Raw genomic sequence first — 25,547 nt, 5'->3', positions numbered from 1 at the left:
CCCTTTTTAAGTATACTTAGTACTATTACTCTTAAATAGATTTGGCAATGTTGACTTGTCCTTTCCTATTAACTTTATTACATATTCCTTGAATGTGTAAAGTTGTATTGCAGAAAGGAAGGTGCATACAATAATGTCCCTTAGTATGTGCTACTTGAGTCTAGAATAGTCTTAATTTATTTGCTTCTCTTTCTGTGTTTAAAAAACAGCAACAGACTATAAAGGGCCCCATGATTATAGGGTTTTCCATGTAATTATTTTACTGGTCTTACTTTCAGGAAAAAAGGCTCTACATTTTTCACTTCCCTCCACTACTTGCTTCTCATGTAAATTAAATTCCATGTTAATCTCCTTTCATATTTACTGTGCTTAGAGTTTTGAAGTTTCAGCTCATCTGATTTTATAAAAGGTGACTTGGGCAGCTGGAATCTGTCTGGTCAGAAATCCCTGAAAGGCTTTTTGACATTTAAAGAAGCGCAAGCATTAATCCTCCAACAGTATCAAACTGCACTGGTTCTACAAAGCTCCACTGACCATTGTGTGTGTGTGTGTGTGTGTGTGTATGTATGTCAGTGTGTGTGTGTGTGCATGTGGAATGAGTAGATGAAAACATGAACTTTCTCTTTAAAGGGATTCCCATCTTTGTAATTTGCCTGTGGAGAAACAGAAAAATGCTGTTAGTGATTTTCAACTCATCGCAACTTTTATGTCCATATTTTGAGTCCTTAAGAGACCAGAAGGAGAGGAAGGGATATTTCCTTCATTGCCTCCAATGCATATTCTCCTCACTCTTATGGTTTCTAAATGGAAAATATTTAAACCCTACTGAAATTCTGGGAGTTGCTATTATCTCCTGATGGGCATTTTCCCATGTTGAGTTTCAAGGTAATTAGAATTTTTCTCTGGTGCTGGTGGGTGGGATAGCAGTGATAAGAAGTTATTTTAGAAAACCATTTCACCTTCATCATTTATTGCCCCTATTTCAGTCTTTTACTTAAGAAGCAGCTCATGACATTCATATGTGTGTGTGTTTGTGTGTGTGTGTGTGTACATATGCATATAATTTTATCTCAAAGGACAGTAAATAGATTTTTTCCTTAAGTCTAGCAATCATGTTTCTGCCACTTTGAAGGAGATGAAAAAGGAAAGCATTTCCAAGTTCCCAGCTAATCTGTAAAACTCAAGCAAATCTCTCGTTCTTTTCTAAAAGACTTATAAAGGATGAGAATCTGGGAAAAATGTGTGGAGGTTCTTTCGTTCACAGGGTACCCTATGTATGAACAAGAAGTACAGGGTCTGCGTATAAATTATGATCTGTTCGAGTGCTGGGAGAAGGAACTGATTTCTGTTTGTTAGAGGTCATCATTACTGTTCATTTCCACAGCAACCAGGAACTTGGTGATTTTGACAAAGAGTGTAAGGACCGTGGAGGGCTGAAGGGGAAAAAGAATGAAGGGAGTGTGTAAATCTTTGCTTGCTTTCATGATTCTTAGAAAAGAGCAACTTGCTCTGAGGTCTGATTTTTACAGCAGTCTTATTTCAGGATGACTGGATCATCACCTCTTTTGATTTGGGCAGAATGCAGGGCATTATTTTTGATTTTTGGAACATTAAACTAACCTTAAACTTGTTTGGGGTCATTATAGACTTCATTACAGCGGTGTTATATAGCAAAGCTGCAGTGCTTGGAGATGAGGTCTTAGGACTGGCAGGCTCTTGCTTGCTGTTAGAAATCATGGATTTTTTTTATCCAGTCTATCATTGATGGGCATCTGGGTTGGTTCTAAGTCTTTGCTATCACGAATAGTGCTGTAATAAACATATGTGTGTATTTGTTTCTATAGTAGAATGATTTATAATCCTTTGGGTATATACCCAGTAATGGGATTGCTGGGTCAAATGGTATTTCTGGTTCTAGATCCTTGAGGAATTGCCACACAGTCTTTCACAATGGTTGAACTAATTTACACTCCCACCAGCAGTGTAAAAGCATTCCTATTTCTCAACATCCTCTCCAGCATCTGTTGTTTACTGAGTTTTTAATGATTGCCATTCTCACTGGCATTACATGGTATCTCATTGTGGTTTTGATTTGCATTTCTCTAATGACCAGTGATGATGAACTTTTAAATGTGGCACATATACACCATGGAATACTATGCAGCCATAAAAAGGAGTTCATGTCCTTTACAGGGACATGGATGAAGCTGGAAACCATCATTCACAGCAAATTAACACAGGAACAGAAAACCAAACACCACATGTTCTCACTCATAAGTGGGAGTGGAACAATGAGAACATATGAGCACAGGAGGGGAACATCACACACTGGGGCCTGTTGGCAAGTGTGGAGGTAGGGGAGGGATAGCATTAGGAGAAATACCTAATGTAGATGACGAGTTGATGGGTGCAGTAAACCATCATGGCACGTGTAAACCTATGTAACAAACCTGCACCTCCTGCACATGTATCCCAGATCTCTCTCTCTCTCTCTACATATATATATATATATATGTTCATGAAAGAAATCATGAATTTGACTGTAGTTGTCCTTTCCTTCCTTCCAGTGAAATGACTACATGATTCTAGGCCCTCCCTCACTGTATGTGCTTGTGTGAAAATCTCCTTTGATCTGTTAAAAGTTTCAGTAACTTAAGGTTCTCTCTACCTCACAGTGTTGATGGCCAACAGCTAATTGTGCCTTTAATCGCTTAGAAAGTAAGACAGAATGTTAAGTCTTTGGGAACCTGACTGTAATTACAGGGAGAATTAAACAAAAGAAACATCAATTGACTTAGGACATGAACATGGCTTTGAGTATTTCTGTTAAATGTCATCTTACTCTAGTCAACAAAATTATGAGCCATGCCATAGCTCAACAATTATAATCATGGTCTCTCTGATACTACAATTATGTAAAAGCTGTAAGAAAAGTAAGCTCCCTGGGCTGAAATATAATGGCAGAGTTACTAGTGACATGATATTAATGGATCTTAAAAATGCAGTGTGCTATTCCACAATATGTTTTCCTGGAATATCTTCTGATTGTTTCCGCTGGGTATATGTACATATACACATACATACATACAAGAATAAAAGTAGACATCTTTTAGTACAAAGATTTTGGTTTTGAGAGTTTATCTCTTCTTTCAGTTGAAATTTCTACTCAGCTCAATGACCCATAGTTGTAGTTTTACTTTTGAGAAATTGCTAAAGTGAGCTTGAGGAAGAGGCTGAGCTGCCCATCAGAACAGAAGTTATTACTACCTTGTTTTGGAATATATTAGGATTTTTTAAAATGCCTGCCTTAGCACAAAAATCATGGTGACTGATTCAAAACAATTTTTTGTTTGAAGCCATCCGTGAGGAAATATTCTGGAGGAATAATGCCAAGCCAGAGCTGACCCATAAATTCTCACTGACAGTTGTATGTTTGTGTGAATGTGGAGTGAGGCGATAAAAATATGCTATCTCCTACAGGGTAACGACCAACAATACAAGTTAAGTGATCATTATAGTAATTCTAGATTTTCTTACCAATTTGGCTTAACTGTAGTTTCAAGAGACTCTCTTTAGTTCCAAAGAGATGTACCAAATTTAGGGTATAATGGGTAACACGATCAAATAAAGAGGAGTGAGTCAAAACCTGTGAGGAGATTTTTCTGAGGACACACCAGTCTGATAACTCAAGGCAGGCACCTCCTCTGTATGCCATTTGTGGATATAGTTGGCACCGTCTTTATGTTTATTGGAAGGAATGTCAATGATGTCAGTTTCATGTTTCGTAACTCAGTCTGTAGTCTCAGGCTCTCTAAATAACACACAGAGGCATGACTGCTATGTGTTTTCAACCAAATAAGACATTTAGAAAAATGTTTGCCAAAGAAAGTATCTCTTCTCCTCTTGGCAGGCCATTGATGACAACATGTCCCTTGATGAGATTGAGAAGCTCACATACATTGACAAGTGGTTTTTGTATAAGATGCGTGACATTTTAAACATGGAAAAGACACTGAAAGGGCTCAACAGGTAAGGCAGTGTTGCTCTCATTCATGCTAGACACCTTCAGTGCAGTTTTTGAAGAGTATTCTTCCTACTCTTAAGCATTTGGTCAACATTGTGATTCAATGAGGTAGATGTGGGAAAATAGTACCTGCAGCCAGGAGACAAATGGCAGTTTTGTTTTTTTTTTTAGATGTTTATCTTTAGAAATGTACCCATTAATCTTTTTAATCATCTTCTATTCCCACCCTTGTCATCAGACATAGTCAGAAGGTCTCTTGAATGCACAAAATTGGTATACATTTATGAACAAGTATTATTTAATTATGAAATACTTTCTAGATTTAAATTTTATTAATCAATTAAATGAATATTTCTGTTTTCTAAAAATTTTCTTCTACATTCTGAAGTCTGTTTTCCCCTTTTAATATCAATCTATACATTGCCGTATATTGAGGAGAAAATGTATTCCTTTTGCGTTCTACTATTTTTAAGTTAGGACATTCAGTTCCGCATACAAATAAGCCACATTCAGGTTTCTCTCAACAGACGCTTTACTTCTGACTAATTTACATTTTTACCTCCATCAGGGCCAATTATTTTTAAACTTCACTTTATGTTGAGAATATTTTGATAATGTTGGTGCCTTAAAATCTGCTTTTAAATTTTTCACGGGAAAACTGTTTGCTGGGGCACCTTAGGCTGATGAAATCATGGATCAGTTTTAAACATCTATCTTCGATAAGAGGAGCATTTATTAGCAGATTAAGAAAGACAATATAGTCCTCTTGAACTTCTTCCCTCTAAAAGCACTCTGAAATACACTACTATTGAAAAGACGTCTCACCTGCAAACTAGGGATGTGCTTAGAGAAGGAAAAATTTTGTTTGTATAAAAATTGTTCTCAAATGATTTGACAAAATGTAGATACTTTAATCACTTAAAATATCTTTGAGGACAGTGGAAGATCTCAAAACCTGGATCGCTCAACTATTCAGCAATTGCAACATATAATTGGGTTGCTGTATTTGCCTGATCAATATGTGGACAAACTGGGCAATAAAGCACTTGCTTTTCTTCTTGAGAAAAATTAGGTTCTTTTTCATCTATTTAATTATTGCCCATGTCAAATGCTTGGTTTTGAAAACTGAGGAATTCTACCTGACGAAGATGAAACTAGCTATTGTTGCTTGTAAATCATCCTTTCTAGTCATCACATAAAATGAACAGTAGATAGCAAATAAGTTAGGAATTGAGCCTATACATTTATCTTATAATTTTGCTGACTTAAGTTTTCTTTCTTGGTTTATGATGCCAGCAGAACTTCTGTCTTGAATTATAGTCTCTTCTACTGTTCTCAGTTTCAAGCAACTGAGTTCAAATGCTTATGAAACCACTCCAGTTAAGCCACATGGGGGTGCTAGAAACTTACAGTATGCCAGTCACAGCAGTGGAAAAGACCTGGGGTGGAAAATAACAGATGTTATTGTGATTTAAATTTCCACTTGATATACGTTCTGATTTTTGGACAAATTCAATGTTTTAATTGAATAGTTTTCGTTACAACCAGAAGGCAGGTTGCGATTCTAACTAAGCATAAATAAGGGTATATTGATAGTGAAAAAGGTCCTTGGAGGATTAAAACAACACACTGCTACAGATCACTTACAATATTTTTCTGACTTCCACATTCTGTTGCATTTATTTGCCTGCAAGTTGACATTTTCAATCTTCATTTTTCTGGCATAAATATATTTGTAAATAGATATATTTTCTATTGTTCATAATGATCTACGTTTAAAACTCTTTATGAAAAGCTTTATATCATTTCAAAAATTAAAAAAAAACATATACTTAAAACCATCTCTACTGTATAAATTTGTTTTTGATCCAGGGTGGTTGAAGTGTCTATTATATAGCAAAAGCTAAAGTAAACCTGGAGTGGACCTCACAGATGATCCGTGGCATTAGCAAACCTTTATAAACCCTGAGCTCATTATCTGAGTGTCACTTTATGGTTTAATTCCTTTCTTTTTGAAGTGTCATTGATTCACACACAGCAATTTGATAATGATTGTTATTTAGTGGTATTAGATAAATAACAAGAATAGATGGCCACTAAAGCTACCTGTCTCAATCATTTTGTGGCACATAGGGGTCTGAAGTTGAAAGGATATGACAGCTGATGGAATGTTAAGTATGTAGGTCTTGATTTCCTTGCCGTATTTTAATTACACTCACCATTAGTCTGGGTCATAAGTGCTCTGCTTTTTCTCAGCCCCTCAATATCCAGGGAGGCTTAGTCATCAAGGTATGTACTGCTCCAACAGTAATAAGAGCTCCCTATTAATGATCTACAGCTGACTTACATATTGCCAGTTTGGAGAAGGGCTGAGAAGATTAGTTGTTCTTTTTCATTTGTATTTATTTATGGTTTACTTTGAAGATCTCAACTGCTTCTGTGTTAGAATAGCTGTCTTTAGCTGTAGGCCTAGGAGCTAGCGATTTATTTGTTGTGTGTTGAGAGAACTCAAGGATTCTCCTGCCTCATCATCCATTTCTGGTGCCAATGTGCCGCACTCCCTTTGTACTTTTCATATAGATCCTTGGGAAGACAGGCAGTGGGCATCTCACTTGGGAAAAGAGAAGTAACTTAAGAGAAAAGTAAGAATGCTAGACGTGGGTTTTCTGGTTCCATCCTTGTGCACTGGAAGGAGCAGACTACAGAGCCAGAGAGATTGGTGCGCAGTCCTCCCCACTATAGAATCAGAAGTACATTACCTCTTTCATTTCTCCAGCTTCATGTTCTTTCTCTTAATCTCTACTTCTAGTTTTTTTGGTTAAGCTTAATTTATATAAGTATAAACGACATCTGACATATTGTGAGGGCCCAAGAAAATTTTTCTTTTCCCCTGAAAATAAAAAGTACTCTTTGTTATAATAAAGGTAACTTTATGATTTTAGATATGTATTATGTATTATGATTTTAGATATGTAGATATGATAGATATTTAAAGATTCATTTTCAGACTCACAATTTTCATTTGCTTATATATTTTGCAATGTATCATTTCTTAATTTCCTTTATGATGCATCACTTATTTTAATATCAGACCTATTTTTTAAAGGAAGCAATTAATGATAGCTACTGATGCAAATGCTATTCTTATCAAAAGATAAATAGCACTCCTTTATGCTAATGAATAAAAATTCCTACTCTACAGTTGTTAATCAAGCTCAAATTCTAAAGTCTGATAAACACATTTAGTAGCAGAGGATGAGCATATTGCTAAATTGATGGTCAGTCTCTGACTTGTGTTTACATACAGTCATCTGAAATGAAGTTCAGAATTTGAGTCCAAAATAGAATATACCCACACATGGACATAGGGAGGGGAACATCACACACCGGGGCCTGTCGGGGGTTGGGGGGCTAGGGGAGGGATAGCATTAGGAGAAATACCTAATGTAGATGACGGGTTGATGGGTGCAGCAAACCACCATGTCATGTGTATACCTATGTAACAAGCCTGCACGTTCTGTACATGTATCCCAAAACTTAAAATATAATAATATAAAAAAAGAAATATAAAAACAAGAACATAGGTTTTTATGTTTGAAATGTAAACAATAAATGTACTTATTTAAGCAGTAACTTCAAACAATATATTTTAAAATAAAATACAAGGGAAAATAGTAAAAATGAATATACTCACATATTTAGTATATATAAATATTCACAGATTGAGATGGGGAAAACAAAAGAATGATTGTAACTAGGTAGGCATCATGGAAATAACTGATGAGTTTTCTATGCCTGTGAGATAGTAGAAATCACAATGAGAAATCCCCTCCTTGAAGGGGAGAGATAAACATGATTCATGCTGATGATGATGTGTGAAGTCTCATCTTTCTGCAGGGTGATGAGACAAGAGGGATAGGTATATTAGGCCATTCTTGCATTGCTATAAAGAAATATCTGAGACTGGGTAGTTTATGAAGAGGTTTAATCAGCTCACGGTTCTGTAAACTTTACAGGAAGCGTGGTGCTAGCATCTGCTTGGCTTCTAGGGAGGCCTCAGAAATCTTACATTCATCGTGGAAGGCAAAAGGAAAGCAGCTGTGTCCTATGGAAAAAGCAGGAGCCAGCCAGAGAGAGAGAGTCGGTGGGGGAGATGCCACATACTTTTATATAACCAGATTATGCAAGAATTCACTCACTATTGCCAGGAGAGCACCAAGGGGATGGTGCTAAATCATTCATGAGAAATCTGCTCCCATAATCCAGTCACCTCCCACCAGTCCCCATCTCCAACACTGGGGATTAAATATCAATCTGAGATTTGGGGCGGGGACAAACGTAAAATCTATAACAGGTATCAGAATAATCAACTCAGCATCCTAGCTTTGAGCGCTGGCCCCCTCAGAACTCAGTATGCTGTCTTTAATACCCGAATATAGTAGCAATGGCAACCCTCGCAAGACTTCTGAAGCAATATCTATTCTTACCAGCTTAGGTAATAACCATTATTTAGACAGCTTTAGCCAAAAAAAAATCTCTTTCCCACTTACGCTCACTGACTTTCTCCTTTTCCACTTAAACTGCTTATTGCTACCCAAGGGTATGCTAGGGAAGCTGACTGTTGTAGGCAGTTCCCCAGATTTATAGGCTGGTGTAGTAGCATTCACTGACCTAGGGTGATAACATATTTACAGTGGATTTCTTTAGGATTTGAGAAGTTTCTTTTTACTCAATGTGATATAAGTTGTATCATGTAGGATTCGAATACTTGTTATGTGTATGCTTTGGAATTTAGATGTTTAATGGTCACCAAAGGTCTTTTAACTTCACATTGTCAGATCACCCTGCAAGGAGTTTGAGGAAAGTTAAGTCTATATAAATTTTTAGTGGAACCACAACATGTGCATAATCTCTGTCCATTAACCTTCACTGTTAAGCTACTCAGATTTTAGTCTAATTTTCCCATACTCACTCTCCCACTGCCAACTCTTTCACTCATTGTGCCCTTCCCATGTAGCATTTTAATAAATACTAAAATAAAAATATCTTTGATCTGTTAGAAATTATAAAAATCTCACCTCTAGTTCTTTTTTTCCATTAGTGCATAGATTCAGTTTTGGTCATATAAAGATCTCCTGCCTGGAGAGAGGAAGTGCAGCTATGATAAATCAAATAAAGATGTCAAATGTCTTCACCAACTAGGTTCTTCTAATATAACCAATTCCCTACTGTAACCAAATAATGAATTTATAACTCTTAATACTGAAACTTGAATTTTGATTTATTTTAATAATTCTGAATGCCTTCCAAGTAAAGATAATAATCACCAAATTTTTGGACTACATATTAAACACTGTTCTAAGCACATTAGTTTGTTTAATTCCTAACACAACATTAAGAAATCCGTGATCATCCTAATTTTATTGATAGTAAACTGAGGCACTGAGAGATTCAGCAGTTTCCTCTACATCACGTACTAATAAGTGTCAGAATTGGGATCAAGCCTAGGCAGGACTCCAGAGCCCAGGATACTTGCTATTTAACCCCTTATATTTGATATCTAAGTACATGCTTATATACTTTTCACTTTTTTTATTAAAAAGTAAACATTGTTTTTATGTACAATGTTGCTATTTATGTGAGCAATGTTGTAGATGATGCTTAAAAAGAATACTTACTTACATGTAAGTGTATACTTACATACTTACATATCAAATACAATATATTTGTATTTCTATATACGATAGATGACTGCTTAAAAATAATACTTATATATATGTATATGCTTATATACTTACATATCAAGTATATGGTATGTAAATATGCATGTAAATATATTAAATACATGTAAACGTAAGCATATATATACACACAGGAACAGGTTTGCTTGGGGTATAGAAACAGATTTGTTTAGGGGTATAGATGACATCTAGAGGAAATAAGAAATAAGACAACCTAAAACAGACACCTTCAGTATAGAAACAGTAGCCAATAAAGGGGTAATAGTCCTATCATGGTAGAACCAGCATATATAATGAAGGTTTCTACTATATTATTAATAAATAGGCACAGGTACAAACATCCTTCCGTTGGACCCCTCTTGCTATAAGTATGTAAGGAATTCAACTATAATAGAGCTTGTGAGAAAGAACTATTTCAGGACTTTACACCCCAAAATTATTATTTATAATACCAATCTGGATTGGCAATTTTATATTGAAAGACAATCATGATACTTAAAAAAAAAGACACATGAACAGGCAAGAAGAAAAAAGTGAGAGTACTAATTACCAGCTTTAAGCATCTGCTTCTCCCTCTGGCTGCAACTCTTTTTAAATTTTTTATTTCCTTATTTTTTTCGGGGGTGGTTCTTTAGCTATTTCTGACTGACATATCCAGCTTGGGGATTTTATTATACCTGCCTAAATTGTATAATTTTGTTCTTTTACTGGTTAAAACTAAGCTGAATTAAGTTTTGAATCCTTGCTTCAAGTGATGAGCTTAAAGAAGACGGCCAGCCTCTGCTTGTGCTATACCATGTTAAATTATCAAAGTGAAGGTTTTCCACCATTTATGATGATTGTTTGTTCTTGTGCATTCCATTCATTTTGGGCATTCCTGGAATGGTCCATTTTGCTCTCTTGTTTTTATGTACAATGCTGCTATTTATGTTAGCAATGTTGTAGATGACTACTTAAAAAACATCTATTTTCATTCATTTCACATGTTCAAAAGTAGGAGATATAACCATTGTGATACAATTTATACCATATAAGTATTGGAAGCTAAGATTTGTATTTGTTTCCCTATTGTTGACATAAACTTTACTATGGATTTATTTACAAATTATTCAGATATTGCTTTTGTGTAATATTCTATAGGTTTCATGTGTTTTTTTTTTTTTTTTTTGCTATCCTCACTCTAATAACTTTGATATTCTCTTTCCTCTTTACCGCTTATAGTCAATGTAGTTAAAGAAAAAAGAGTAAAGTGCACTTTTGAAGGGTCCAATTTCCATCCGAAATCACTATGTTCAGTGTGATAAACTATGTCCATTGGTGAGTGGTGAAAAATCACGGGTGTGCCTATTGCTTAGGAAAACAATCTAGGACAACCCTGGTGAGTTCCACTTGGGCATTCAAGTGCTAAATTGAGCTCAGTAAAGTTGGCCATTTCCCTGCAGCCACAAACTTCTGGCAGATGTAATAATGCAGGTGTCACCTTAGCTGGAACACTCCCTTTGAATGCCCTCTCCTACACATGCTAGCTTCTATTGACTTTTTATTTAACTTGCTCACGAGGCATGGCAAAAATCGGGCAAGAACGTTTTGTGCTTATGCTTGATTGAAGCTTCTGGGGGAAAAGTGTCACCTAAGAGTTGTTAGAACTTAGATATAAGGAACAGAAGGGTCAGCACTTTCTGATGACAATGTATATTTTCTGGTAGAAAAAAAATCAACAATTTTCATCTTAAACTACTAAATATACAAGTAATTTAAAGAAAGATAATATAACATATAATTACATTATAATGTTTGTGGTACTTTACTGTGACCTATTTTTGTGGTAGCATCTATTATTTTGGATATAGAAATGAGAATGGAGATGATTGAACACTTTAATGGAACCCATTAATTTGACTTGCAGAAAATGGTCTTATGTCTTCTCATGTTACTACTAACTCATACGATAGTCTAAGCCTCAGTTTCACCCTAGTAAAAACAAAACAAAAGGAAACAACAAAAACTCCCTTCTTATTTTACTGGTCAGTCATGCAGCTAGCTGAATATATACTATATGTAAAGTAATAAACTTTAAAGAAAAACAATCTTACCAGTTACTACATATTACCATTCTATGCTTTCAGTCTTCATACTGCAAGCCATTTATATAATAAACCTCTTCAGGAATGCTAAAAATTGGGGCGTACATATACAAGTACTTATTTATTTGTAAGAGAAGAGTATTACCATGGGAAATTTTATAACTCTGTGAACTAATGCCAAAAATACATTTTATTTTTAACTTGCTTTTATGTTCCATGTAATAAAAGGATATTTTAGGTGATGTCATAGGTTTGATAGGACTCCATTAATTTTTAAAGTAATAATTTATTGAGATAGATAAAACATTTTACCTCAAATATTTAATGTTCTGAGAGTCTTCATTTGTTATTTTAATAGTGTTTTCATAGTTTTGGCAAATAATTGTGCATTTTTGAATGTGTGAGAGAGTACTTACGAGTCTGGCATGGACAAGATGAATGTTTTGCTTAAAAGGTTTTCAGAGTAATATTCAGATGACTCATAAAGTGCCTATTATGTTTCTGTATATTAATTATTGTATGTTTGATAGTTCATAAGAGTATAGAACTTAAAAATTTTAAGTTGATTTAAAATAACACATACTCAGAATATGTGTGTATATATCTATAGTCAATAATTAATACATTATTCCTATGTTAATGTCTCTGAACTAAGCATCATGGGATCTATATTTACTTGATGCCATTTAGTTTTATTAGGAACTGTTATTAGACAGTTCTTCTATTCAGTCATTAAGTACTGGGTACCTACTATGTGTAAGGTTTTGTGCTAGTTCCAAAGCCATTTGTTGATGAATAATCACTAGTTATTAGACCAAATGGTATTTGTTCTTCTATTCAGTCATTATTTATTGAGTACCTACTATGTGCTAGTTCCAAAGCCATTTGTTGATGAATAATCACTAGCCATTGAGCCTATAATATAGGTTTATAACCTATGCAAATAGCTATACATAAACAGGACACATTAATGGACATGTGAGAAGCAGAAATATGAATTCATGAAAGTTTAGTGGAGGTTAGAAACAAAAGCTCTGAGCTAACTTACACATGTTATCTCATACAAGTCTCAATGTATAGTTTTTAGAAGGTATGTGTCTCTATCCCATATTTTATGAAAGAAATGATGACTCAGAATGTTCAAGTAAATTCTCCAAAGTTTTACAGGTAGTACATGTTGGAGCCAGATTTTAAGATCAGAAATTTCTCAATCCAAGGACAATATTCTTTCCTTCAATATATCCCACTGTCATAGGAGCCAAAGGAAGAGAGAATTTAAAATAAATGAAATAGGAAGACAGTTTCAAGAGGATTGCATGGTTTAGAGAGAGAAGAGAGAAACAGAATTAAGTCCTCGTTTGATGTTGGGTAGGTAGGAGTGGAAGCTAGACTATCAGGACCAAATATATAGTGAGAAAGAAGTAGGTAAAGGTATGAATTCTACTCAGGAACTGACAATTTGTGTTTGCTCTTTATCTTATTTATGCTATTTTTCATAACAGTGAAAATCTGACTATGAGGAAATTAAGATAATATAAGAAGAAAAATTAAATTGGATATTAGCTACCTGTTTGTTCATTGGGTGAAACAGTGGGTGCCACACAGTCTTACTTCATTGTTCTGTAAATATTGCATATATACTAATATCATCCCCCAATTAAGTTGTAATTTTCATTAGGGAAAGTACCCAATACCATAATATCTTAATATACTTTTATTATAGGTCTTTCTTAGCAAGAAATTTTGTTAATTTGTATGAGTGCAGAATAGAGTTCACTGTGGCATAAGGTATAAGTCATAATTTCTGAAATAGATACAAATGGTTTCCAAATCATTATTTACCATATATTTTCTTGGGAATTGATACATGGTGTTTTGTATAAACATCAAAAATATTTGTATGATAATATAACAAATATTCTTGGTAGAAAGTGAAAATCATCATTTCTTCGTGATGGGAAAGGAGGGAGAATTGTAGTGGAGCAAAATGCAGATGATTCCTGGTTGTTCAAAGGGATTGAATTCACAAAATTCACAAAATTATTAATTAGAAAATACATAGCCCAATATATAAACTGACTGTGTTGGGAAATATTGTAGACAAACATCTCTAGGTTTTAATTTTTTAAAGTAGTTATGTATCTACTAATTAGCTAGGACGGCTCTGAATAAACTGTTTTTTAATAAAAGTAGATTTATCTAATTGTTTTATATTGTCAAAGATTACATACATGTAGGCATTATAAGTATATTGTGAAATCTCTAATTCTTGGTGAGAACTAACCAGTGTTTGTGTACTCTTGATCTTCAAAAATTATCCACGTTTTCAAATTTTTGCATTTTCTGAGAAGTTTTTGTGAGAAATATTCACAGACATTTTCAACTATATGAAAGGATATTATTTTATTAACCAGTAAAGAAGGTTAAGACAAAAATAAATACTTATTTAAAATACAGATATCTACTGTATTTCTCTGGTGATGTTAAAGTACATTTCTATTATAATAAAGGTGAAAAATATCACTATCCTATTTTTCTGGATGGTGAAACTGAATCAGACGAGGTGTGTGTCATACTTTATGTCTCACCAGTCAGAGGAAAGCAAGGAATCTAGCCCAGGGCTCCCACTTTCAGTTTTAGTCACTAACCCTTTTCAAACACTTCTTTTTCGAGATATGACTTTTAAATCAGACAGCTGGAGATCAGTTCCTCCTTAGCTGTCAAGTTGTGAGCTGCCTGCATTGTTGACCCCACTTAGAGGGGAAACATTGTGAGGAATTTGCCCTTTTCCAAAACTCTTGGGGGAAAACACAGGAAGTCTGGCAGGGAGAAAGCCCCAGCAAGTCACCTTTGAAAAATGTAAACAGGATTTTCAAGGGTACAAAGACCCAGGATGAGAATTTTCTTTTTAAGTTTTACTTTATTTGTAATAAAAGATTGCATATATTTATACACAATATATGTCTATAAATAGATTTTCTTTAAAATACAAGTACCTTGTCTTCCATGTTTAGGCAGGTATGAATAAAACAACTCTTGAGCGTAGAATGGAAATTAAATTAACACAAAATAGGCTGCCAGAGCTATAATTACAGAAGCTGGATAATTAGTTGCTGACCCCAGAATTTCTTCACCTGGTAATTTATACTTGAGATGCCTTTATGGGGCATAAAACCTTCGAGTCTGACCTTCGGATAGTCATGCATTTTGTACCCAAAGAGTATAAGGCAGCGACCACGCCTCCTGACAGTGGAGTAAATGCCTGAGAGTGCTCTCTCTCCAGAAGATCAATTTTGATTTGCAGGGAGTCAAAAGTATGGTGGCCCCTCACCACCTCAAGGTATGAGTACAGAAATACTCCACAGGAGAGGAAAGAAAACAAAGAGAGCTGAGGTGCTGAGCCAAATGTAGGTGACTTGCTAGTTTTGCTCTGCTAAACTTCTCCTGCTTCTTCTCTTCTTCCTCTTCCTCTTTCTCCTCCCTGTTGGTCTGTTTCTTTCCCTTCTTCCTTTTCCTCCAGCAATTGCATCTATTAAGCACTTATTACCTTCTTGCTGTTGTGCTGAATACGTACCACATTTATTATTTTATCTGACTGATGAGTCTTTTTCTCAGGATGGTGGAGTATGACTGCAGGTTTTGGGCAAAGGTATTTGCCTTTCTGAGGTTGAAGTAGGCATTTTGACACTATTTGCCTATATAACTATACTGATGATAATGTAATGGCCATCACAGCAATATCCACCTGGCAGTATCAAATTGCAGCTACTTCTTCTACCCCTCCCCTTCTACCCACTCTTCAGCTGATAAATTGATGAGTATACAGTTGTAGTGTCAAGTGGATAATTTTTGCTCTCATGGATATTAATGTGCATTTTATATGTTTTCTTATTAAAAAACCCAGATAATAAAAATATCTGCTTTCCATGTAGGTAGTAAGCCTCATATCAACATAGATTGAATATGACATGTCACTGGGAATTTAATTCTAGAATTTTCCCACATCCTCCTAAAAAAAACTTCTCCTTTTCCTCCTTTCTAAAAATGGCTTACATTTTTTCCTTCAAGAACTAGAAAAATGTAGTCAAAAATTATTCTTATATATCTTACATTTTTCTAGGAAAAAAATATGCAGTAGTTATTAGTAGATAGGCTTCTGTTAAGTTTTTGGGAGGCCAAAACAGGCGGATGACGAGGTCAGGAGTTTGAGACCAGCCTGGCCAACATAGTGAAACCCTGTCTCTACTAAAAATACAAAAATTAGCTGGGCATGGTGGCAGGTGCCTATAGTCCCAGCCACTTGGGAGGCTGAGGCAGGAGAATCGACTGAACTGGGGAGGTGGAGGTTGCAGTGAGCTGAGATCACACCACTGCCCTCCAACCTGGGCAACAGAACGAGATTCTATCTCAAAAAAAAAAAAAGTTATTTATTTTAACAAGGCTCTACGTAATTCTTTCTAGAAGTCAAAGAAAGCTATATTCAAAGTTATATTTATGTATTTGTTGCTTGGTACAACCTACGTGATGTTTGGAAAATTGCTCTGTGGAAACATGATGATTTAAACAAAGATGATAGAGATGTTTTAAAATATAGGACTTTCGAATAAATGTATTTGCAATAACAAATTATAAAACATCAAAGAGTGCCCATTCAATCCCTATTTTCTATGAGGCCTCATAAAGTGTTTCTTTTTATCTGTTAGATTTAAATTCTGTACACATAAAAATCTTATATTCAGGGGAAAATCAAGAGTTTTGCTTACTGAATACATCTTTATTTTGGGGAAGGCATACATTGAATAGATTTAAAATTATAAATAAATGTATTCATCAGAAATAACAGAAACAATATTTCATAGTATGGACTTAACCCTTTAGTCTAATTGGCTCAAGCAAAAGCTATTTGATTGGTATCAGCATGCTTTTTTTGAATATAAGAGAATACTTTCTTATCTATGAATTGACATAACTTACTGCTTTGGTTAGGTGGTTTCCATTTGTTTTTCATCTTGGTAAAGATGAAAGGTAAAATTCAAATTTGGTAAAATCAAGGGCAGAGAGAGAGTCACTGCATCTTAAATTAAGAACCATGGCCCGGGGGCGGTGGTTCAAGCCTGTAATCCCAGCACTTTGGGAGGCCGAGGCGGGTGGATCATGAGGTCAGGAGATTGAGACTATCCTGGCTAACATGGTGAAACCCCATCTCTACTAAATATACAAAAAAAAAAAAAAATTAGCCAGGCGTGGTGGCGGGCTCCTGTAGTCCCAGCTACTCAGGAAGTTGAGGCAGGAGAATGGCGTGAACCCAGGAGGCAGAGCTTGCAGTGAGCAGAGATCGCGCCACTGCACTCTAGCCTGGGCAACAGAGCGAGACTCTGTCTCAAAAACAAAACAAAACAAAACAAACAAACAAACAAACAAAAACATGAAAAAACAAAATGTGAGGGCAACAGAGATCGACCATCCCTGGCTAACATGGTGAAACCCCGACTCTGTGGTCTCAGCTACTCGGGAAGGCTGACAGGGGAATGGCGTGAACCCAAGGCAGAGCTTGCAGTGACGAGATCGTGCCAACACAAACAAAAAAAAAAAAAAAAAAAAAAAAAAAAAAAAAAAAAAAAAAAAAAAAAAAAAAAAAAACAAAATGTGGTTTATTAAGGCTCAAAAATTGCAATTAACTGACATTAAGCTTTTTTTCATCATTATTCCTTGTATTCATAGAACCTAATTATGACATTATATTCAATACTAAATGAGTGGCTTTACCAGAATAAAAGTAATATCATGATATTTCTGGATTATTAGGGTCATTAAAGATTAGCAAAAAAGAAGATGAAATTCAGAAAATTAAAACTTGCCTATTTAAAGATGTCTACTTTATCAGTTTCTCATAAGGTTTCCTTCTTAATGTTGATTTTGCTGTTATTATTACTAGCCTTTAAGGTGAAATATAGTTTAATGTATGCCATTTTTTGAAAATGATTACTTTTCAAAAACATTTTAGCCTTATTGTGATTACTTTTCAAAAACATTTTAGCCTTATTGTGATAGAATCTGGGTCCACTTAGCACTATTAGATAATTTTCTCGATGCCGTATTTTCATGTGAACATTGGATCTAGGTATTATTTGCTCTGTACAAGAAATTTAAAGATTCAGGTCTTCTTAAATTCCTTCAAAGACCTCATTCCTGTATAGAAACAGCCGTGGTACTCAAAAATTAAGACAAAATAGTAGTGTCTACCCAATTGCCTGTGTTTTTATACTTTGCCCTTCTAAATGCCACTCCTATTTTTGAAAATTGTCTTTTGCATTTCTCTTAAGGAAATACGTAGTAACTTGTCTCCCTGAATGAAGAGAGGTGGCAAATAATTTCTCCACTGATAGCATTATTGTGATTGTGGCATGGTCTTGAACCTATGAAATGCCAAAAATAATAAGTGAAGAAGTAAAAAACTCAAGAGAGAGGCTAGTGAGGGTTCATGAGGCAGAGAACATATATCTTACTCAATTCTCTTATTAAAGCAGATGCCATTACTGAACATCAGGCTTAGTTTTTTTCTGCCATTTTGGAGTGTTTGTTTTTTTTCCTTTTTAAAGAGGATAATAATAAAATTGCAAACCCATCCCATAATTGTAGGCCAGGTGGAGTGCTCATTTTCACATTAGAGCTTGTGCAATCTGGAGGGGAAATTTGGTTTAGTATTACTTGTGAGTTGGTGGATCCGATAAAAGCCAGTCAAGTGGAAGAGAGGACTGTGTGAAGTGCGCCTGCTCCCCTGATAATTAGAATGCTGCAGGCGTTCCTCCAGTCAGCTAATAGATTTCCCCAGCTCCTCTGTGCCAGGTGAAAATTTCCTCATTAAGGGGAATTTATTCCATTTCCTTTTATCATTTATTATTGAAGACTAAGTGTGAGTGGAGGAAGTTTCAGAGATGACAGGGAGGAATTTTAAACAACAACAACAACAATATCTACATTGGAAGTCTTCGAGAGCGAAGAGAAAGACTTGTATTGTTTGTAAACCAGAGAACACACCAGAGACTTCTTGCTGTAGAAGCCGAACCATGCTGTCTCACCATTTGAAGATTATGGCAGAGTGTGTAAAAGTCTGATGGTTTGGTTTTAAGGCATTTTTTTTCCCCTTCTAAAATTTCAAACTGTCATTTTGTGCTGCTAAGTAGAAAGAAACTGAAGATTATGAAAAGGCCAGCATCACAGCCATTTGGTGTGTTGTTTTACTGTATACATTCTATTATGCAATGATGAAAGTCTAACCTTTTCTAAAGTTTGCCCTTGAACTCTCAAAGCAAAGCAAAATGGCAAGGGAAAGAAAAGTTGTGTATATAATAGCATATTTTAGAGGACCTTGTTCTGAAATACAGATTTAATGTGTACATGTTCAAAAGAGTAAAAACAAACATAAAATACTAGTACATACAAACACATATCAAATAACAGAAGGATAATTTAGTATGCATATTTTAAAATTGTGTGCTTTTGTGCAATATACTTTCTTCAGCTGATCACATTTCTAGCTGGGCATAAAGCTGTCTTGATTTACAACATAATATAAACGGAGTATTCCCTATTGAGGTTTCAAAAAGCAGTGTTGAATTAGAAATTCAGTATTTATATTTCCTTTAGTAATTATTCTGTTTTGAGTTTGTTTCAAATTAAGGTTTTTATTTTTCCTCCAGAAAAATAAAAATGTTATAGCCTTGTTTCAAAAATAAGCATTTACCTAGCTTAATTTAAAAAACAAAAACAAAAACCCACCGTGATGGAAATTCTTTTTGGCAAACAAAATGGAGGGAGCACAATGTGGGCAGATAAAGATGAGGAGCATCTATCTGAGTCTCCACATTATTAAATGAGCTTTGTGTTTGCTTAAGATTATTCATCTTGTATCTGACTCTGAGGAGATTTTACCTGATCTAAATCACTGCCCCACAACTAATGAATTGTGTCTTTGAACTGTCTTTTTTTTTCTTTGATTATAATGGGACACAAAATAAAATTTTGTATCAGAACAAGCTGGGACTAAAGTGAATTTTCTTCTGTGTGTAATGACATATCAGCCAGCCTGGTGTTACACAGAAGAGAGAAAACAGAGGAGAGGAAAGGTGAGGACAATACAGAGAATTGACCGGCTTCCTGTCTTGGCGTTAGGAGTACCTTGTGGAATTAGGCAGCACAGACTGTGGGAAGGGATCTAACTTGTCTGTGCCTCTCTAATGGCTGTGGTGGGTCAGGATCAACAGTGATTTCTCAGTGAGGAGGATTGCTAAGTGCTTTGCAGTATTTCATGATCATGTCTAAAGAGCAGAAATAACCAGAGAGACCATGAATACTATAGAAATTATATCACTTTGAACATCCAATGATCACACATACCCAATATCTGTATTCAAGTTAAGGTAGATGAACATGAATGTACTAATATACCATTTCAATTTAATAATTCTAAAATTCAAGACATTTTAAAATATCGTATTATATTATTGATGTAGTTATTTGAAAATTGGGCAGACTTTAAAGCAGTTTTTGGCTCACCAAGAAAATGTCCTAAGAATCAACTAGTGAGATTAAAATATGCAATGTGCAGGTCTAGCTTGGTACATCTGTTTCAAAATTCTCACCTGGTATGATTTAAGGGGATGGCTATGTAGAAGGTTTTCACTCCCATTCTGAAGTATCATTCACAATCATTATTTTGTGTTACTGTTACTCTTCTCAGACTTTTCCTTTAAATTATGAAAACTCTCTGCTGTGGGAAATGCTACGGACTGGGGAGCAGTAACAATTGAGTTAGTCTGATTTACAGATGACTTTTTTTCCGTCACCAGAGCTGAGTACAAAATTAACTCACTTCACTTTTTAATGCACAAGGCCAATTCTTATCAATCAAACTTTTCTTTCTTCTTTCTCATTGTCCCTTCTTTCTTATTATTTTTATTTCTTTGCTGGTAAGTGTGTCCCCAGTTTTATTTAGTAGGTAGAGGAGGAAGACTTTGTATATTTTCTAGAGATGTCTACATATAATCTGTTAGACTCTTGTGGTGAAAAAGAACAAGATAAATTATGTGTATTCCAGAAATGAAAATACTACATTCCTGCATGAAAATACTGCATTGCTGAATGTAGATGAAACAAATGCAAATTTATTGCATCCCTAATAGAAATGTGAAGAATCTAAATTTTTCTTATTTAATACCATTACTTGTAATTTTCATTTTAAACAACATAGCGACCTTTGAAGAACTGACTGGTATTCCATGTAAGAAGGAATGCAAACAAATAATTAAAGACCCCCTAAAAATTATCACAACAAACAAATAGAAAAACCTGACTGAAAAAGCTAAAGATAACTACATGACTTCTGGTTATCTTAGCACTTGAAGAACCTGCACTTGTGGTGCTGCTGTGTTCGCCCATGGTCACAATTATAGATGTGATGGTTCTTTTCAAGGCATGTGTCTTACGTGTATCTGGATGACTGTTCTTCAGAGTTAGGATTTTAGTCATTTAAGTAAAAGTGGTTATTGTTCTAACTTAGAAAAATAGCTTATTTGTCAAGCACTTCCACTGAAACGCTGAGTGCATACTTGCACGTAAACAAATGAGTAATTGGTTTGGGAGCATATTCTTGGCAAGGGAAGTAGAAACATACATTTCTAAAACAAATAGCAACAATAACAAAAAAAAGGAAATCTTTCCTCTACTTTTAAAATTAATTTCTCTCTCTCTTTTTTTTCCCCGAAACTAAAAGTAACCACAAACTTTGGTGTTTCTAAGGCTCTCTGAAGCTCAAAAGTCCCCTCTGGGGTAAAGCCTTTCCAGACTTCCCCATTGGAAGCTGGGGGCCCCTGCCGTAAGCCACAGCATCAACTTGTGCACACTTCTCTCATGGCACCTCTCATGATGTAGACATATCAATGGCTCTTCGTGCTTCCTAACATCCTCTGACCTCCTAAATGTAAGAATACAATATTTCATCTTCCATCATTAATATAGGCAGCACAGGTCTGATACAGAGCACATATTCACTAAATGTTAAAGCACTAATGAAAAAATGATAATGAATGTGGCTCTGCCCTCACCATCCACTTTCCTGTACACTCTTTTCAACCACAAATCCTCAGTATGTTTCCCTTATGTGCCATGTCCACTGTTGCTCTCAAACAATAGCCAATACTATTGCCATTGTCTATTGTACATCTGTCAACTCTTTTATCTATATACAGTTGAACTTTCTTTTTTCTTTTTTTTTTTGAGGTGGAGTCTCACTCCATTGTCTGGGTTGCAGTGCAGTGGCGTGATCTCAGCTCACTGCAACCCCCACCTCCTGGGTTCAAGTGATTCTTTTGCCTCAGCTTCTCAAGTAGCTGGGATTAACAGACACCTGCCACTATGCCCAGCTAATTTTTTGTATTTTTAGTAGGGATGGGGTTTCACCATGTTGGCCAGGCTGGTCTCAAACTCCTGACCTTGTGATTTGCCCGCCTCGGCCTCCCAAAGTGCTGGGATTACAGGTGTGAGCCACTGCCCCCGGCCAAATTGAACTTTCTTTATAGATCTGTTCTCATCCCTCCACTGCCATAGTATTTCTCAAGTACAGTCTTTCACACTATTATCTTTCTCTGGGCTCACGTAGCACCACATAGCTTATCCCTCCATAAAGTGTTTTGAATCACTATCATTTCATTGTCTCAAATATTGCTTCTGTATCTTCTGGGGCAGCACTGTTCAGTAGAAATTTCTGTGATGATGAAATATTCTATAATCTGCACTTTCTGACACTGGAGCCACTGACCATGTGTGGCTATTGAGCACTTGAAACCTGGCTTTGGTGACTGTAGATCTAAATTTTTAGTTGTAAAAGATTTAATTAACTTTTCAATTTAAATAACCACATGTGGCTAGGGGCTACTATGTTGGATGGCACAGTTCCAAAGCACAGGGCTTGGCACACATACTAAGTCAGCAATAATACTTAATATTGGATCGCATTCAAGAATTTAACAGGAAAATGCATTGCTCTGAGAGAATGCTTAACAAATACTTGGGAAAACTAAATTCAAAATAAGAATAAAAAGAGAAGAAATTAAATTCAATGGGAGATTTAACACACTGATTTGAGACAGAAGGGAATTTAGGTTCAATAGGAAAAGCAAATTGACTAGGAAGAACTGTAGCTGCAAAAATTTAAACTAATACTGACATTGGAAAGTCAGAGAAATAGCCATTATATACGCCAGCTTGATTTTTCTTCTCCAAACTCACAATATGAATTAATTAAAGCAGATTAATGATTAGAATGAACAAAATGCAATAGATTTAATCCAATTACATTTTATTAACAGCATTTCATGAAAATGTTTTCTTAATGCAAGTTAGTTCTTCTGGCAATACACTATTTTAATTTCATTGTATTGACTATCAAACTATTATAATTGAATTGTATTGTATTAACTATTACATGAAATAGCTGGCCCACAGGTATCTGGTTAAAGATGCTTTTACAGTAGTATTTTATTTTTCTTTCCTTAGTTCTTTACAAATTATTTTTGCATGCATTTTGAAATCTAGTTATGAGCTAATTTTAATCATTTCTTTGTCTTTTCTATAAAATAAAAACCTAGGGAATTGAAGTTTTTATATTTATCCTTCATTTATTTATATTCATAAATTATATTTATAATTAATTTATAAAATATATGCATTTTATTTGTGTTTATATTACTTATATTTATCCTTCATTTATTTATTTTCATCAATGTTTATTGAATGCTCTCTGTGGGCCAGATAATGTGGTCGATTTGGGGAGTAATCTGGTAAATAAGCCAAATGTCTTCTTTACCTTTATGGAACTTAAATCTAGCAGGAAAAAGCCTGATTGATGAATAAAAGTTAAGAGACATTAAAAGTATCAGGTGAAAATGGACATGCTAAACTGTATGGTTCTATGTCCATCGCTTCAAGCAAAAGAGGCAGTCAAAAGCACAAGAAGTTCAGCATGGATGAGAGCAAACCAAAAGGCTTCACAAATAAAGCTTGGCTTTAGTTGGACTTTGAAGGGCTGCTGAGGGTTGGGGAGAAGTTGAGAAGGTAAAAGGAATGTCAAAGGTGTTACAGATGAGAGAAACAATACAAATAAAGTCTACACTATGGACAGGAGCAGGGGGAAAATAAGACAAATCTAGTTTGAGCAGAAAACAATTATAAAATGACAAAACTGTCTTCTCAACGTAGACCGATGGGTGATATTAGTAAGTAGAGGTGATTTATGGAGAGGATATCCAACCTGATGCAATGTTGGGACGCCTAGGTGAAGATGATTCTCGAAGCTCATATGCATAAAGACCTGGAGCACAGGTCAGATGTTGGAGAATAGGCCATGGATTTGGGAATCACCAACCAACCGTGCAACTTGCACCCATGACAGTGGCCGAATTTAGAGAGGGAGAGAGGGAAGACAAAAGCAGGTAACAAAGGGTAGAGCCCTGGCGGGGGAAACCCAAACTAGTAAATGGTAGTTGTGAGTAATAAAGTAGAGTGAGGAGTCACTTAGTGGAAGCCAGAATATCTTTTTAAGAAATAAATAATCAAAAGGGTCTTGTGATGACAGGTTGAGGAAAATGAAAACTGAGAAAGGGCTCCTGGATTTAGAGAGTGAAGTCTCCGATTATTACTAATGAGCACATTTATTAGAACAGTAAATGCACTTGCCATTTTTTATAAAAGCAGCAGGGAAGAGGTCACATAGAGTGTGAAAGCAGGCGATCAGAGATTGTCAGCTTTGCAAATAGAAGACTTCATAGAGGCTGGAAGATTGAGTGGGTTTGTCATTATTTGTGTATTTTTAAAAGACAACAGGACTTAAATATGTTTGAAGGTGGAAAATAAGAAGCCTTGGTGTTTTTGAAATTGAACTTGTCACTGCTTTTTATTGTGTTTGGTCTAAACTTGAATCTCTCTTTTCTATTAAATCCTAGTGAGTCCATTACTGAAGAAACCCTGAAAAGAGCAAAGGAGATTGGATTCTCAGATAAGCAGATTTCCAAGTGCCTTGGGCTAACTGAGGCCCAGACAAGGGAGCTGAGGCTAAAGAAAAACATCCACCCTTGGGTTAAACAGGTAAAAGAGTTTCCCTTTCCCTCCAACCCCCACCAACAGGATTTCTGTGGTAAAATGTAGGCACCCATTCAAAAGGCCATTGTCAATAAAAAGAGGAGTGGGATTAAGAAGTGACACTACTCATCTGGTTGATGCTCATAATGTCACCAATTTTATTGAGCACATGATTAATTTTTACTTAAAAGGGAAAGAAGGAAAGGGCACTAGGTTGTAAAGATAAGAGTGAGTACCTGATTTTCTTGGCCTAACTGAACAAAACAAAACAAAAATTTAAACTCTCTCTCCTCTGCTTTTTGACCTGTGTTCAAATATGTAAGTAGTTAAGAAATCCTTAGTGTAATAGAAGGACTTGAAATTTCCTAGCATGGTGGCTGACCCTCTTGAAAATAATAGTTATCTCCTTTGGCACTAACTTTTTACAGGGTAATACTTTATATTAAGTGCCCCATCATTATGGTTCATTTAGTATTCATTGTGATAGGGCTGGGCATAATGAGCTCATCTAGTATTCATGACAATCACGCATGAACATTCATAGGTGTGCTGTTGTGATTTTTT

At 35.4% G+C, this 25,547-nt stretch overlaps 1 protein-coding gene across 1 annotated transcript in view; it reads left to right on the top strand.

Moving 5' to 3' along the window:
• The window catches only part of CPS1 (carbamoyl-phosphate synthase 1), a 117,797-nt gene that overhangs the window by 56,113 nt on the left and 36,137 nt on the right, over positions 1-25,547 (top strand). The window contains 2 exon segments of the mRNA XM_050751434.1: positions 3,911-4,029; positions 24,848-24,989. Of these exon segments, the coding sequence (XP_050607391.1) occupies positions 3,911-4,029; positions 24,848-24,989 (261 nt within the window).

This window comes from Macaca thibetana, chromosome 12 (genome assembly GCF_024542745.1).
Source record: "Macaca thibetana thibetana isolate TM-01 chromosome 12, ASM2454274v1, whole genome shotgun sequence".
Taxonomy (NCBI): Eukaryota; Metazoa; Chordata; class Mammalia; order Primates; family Cercopithecidae; genus Macaca; species Macaca thibetana.
The sequence above is the reverse complement of the archived record's forward strand: the minus strand, read 5'-3'. Positions and strand labels throughout refer to the sequence as shown.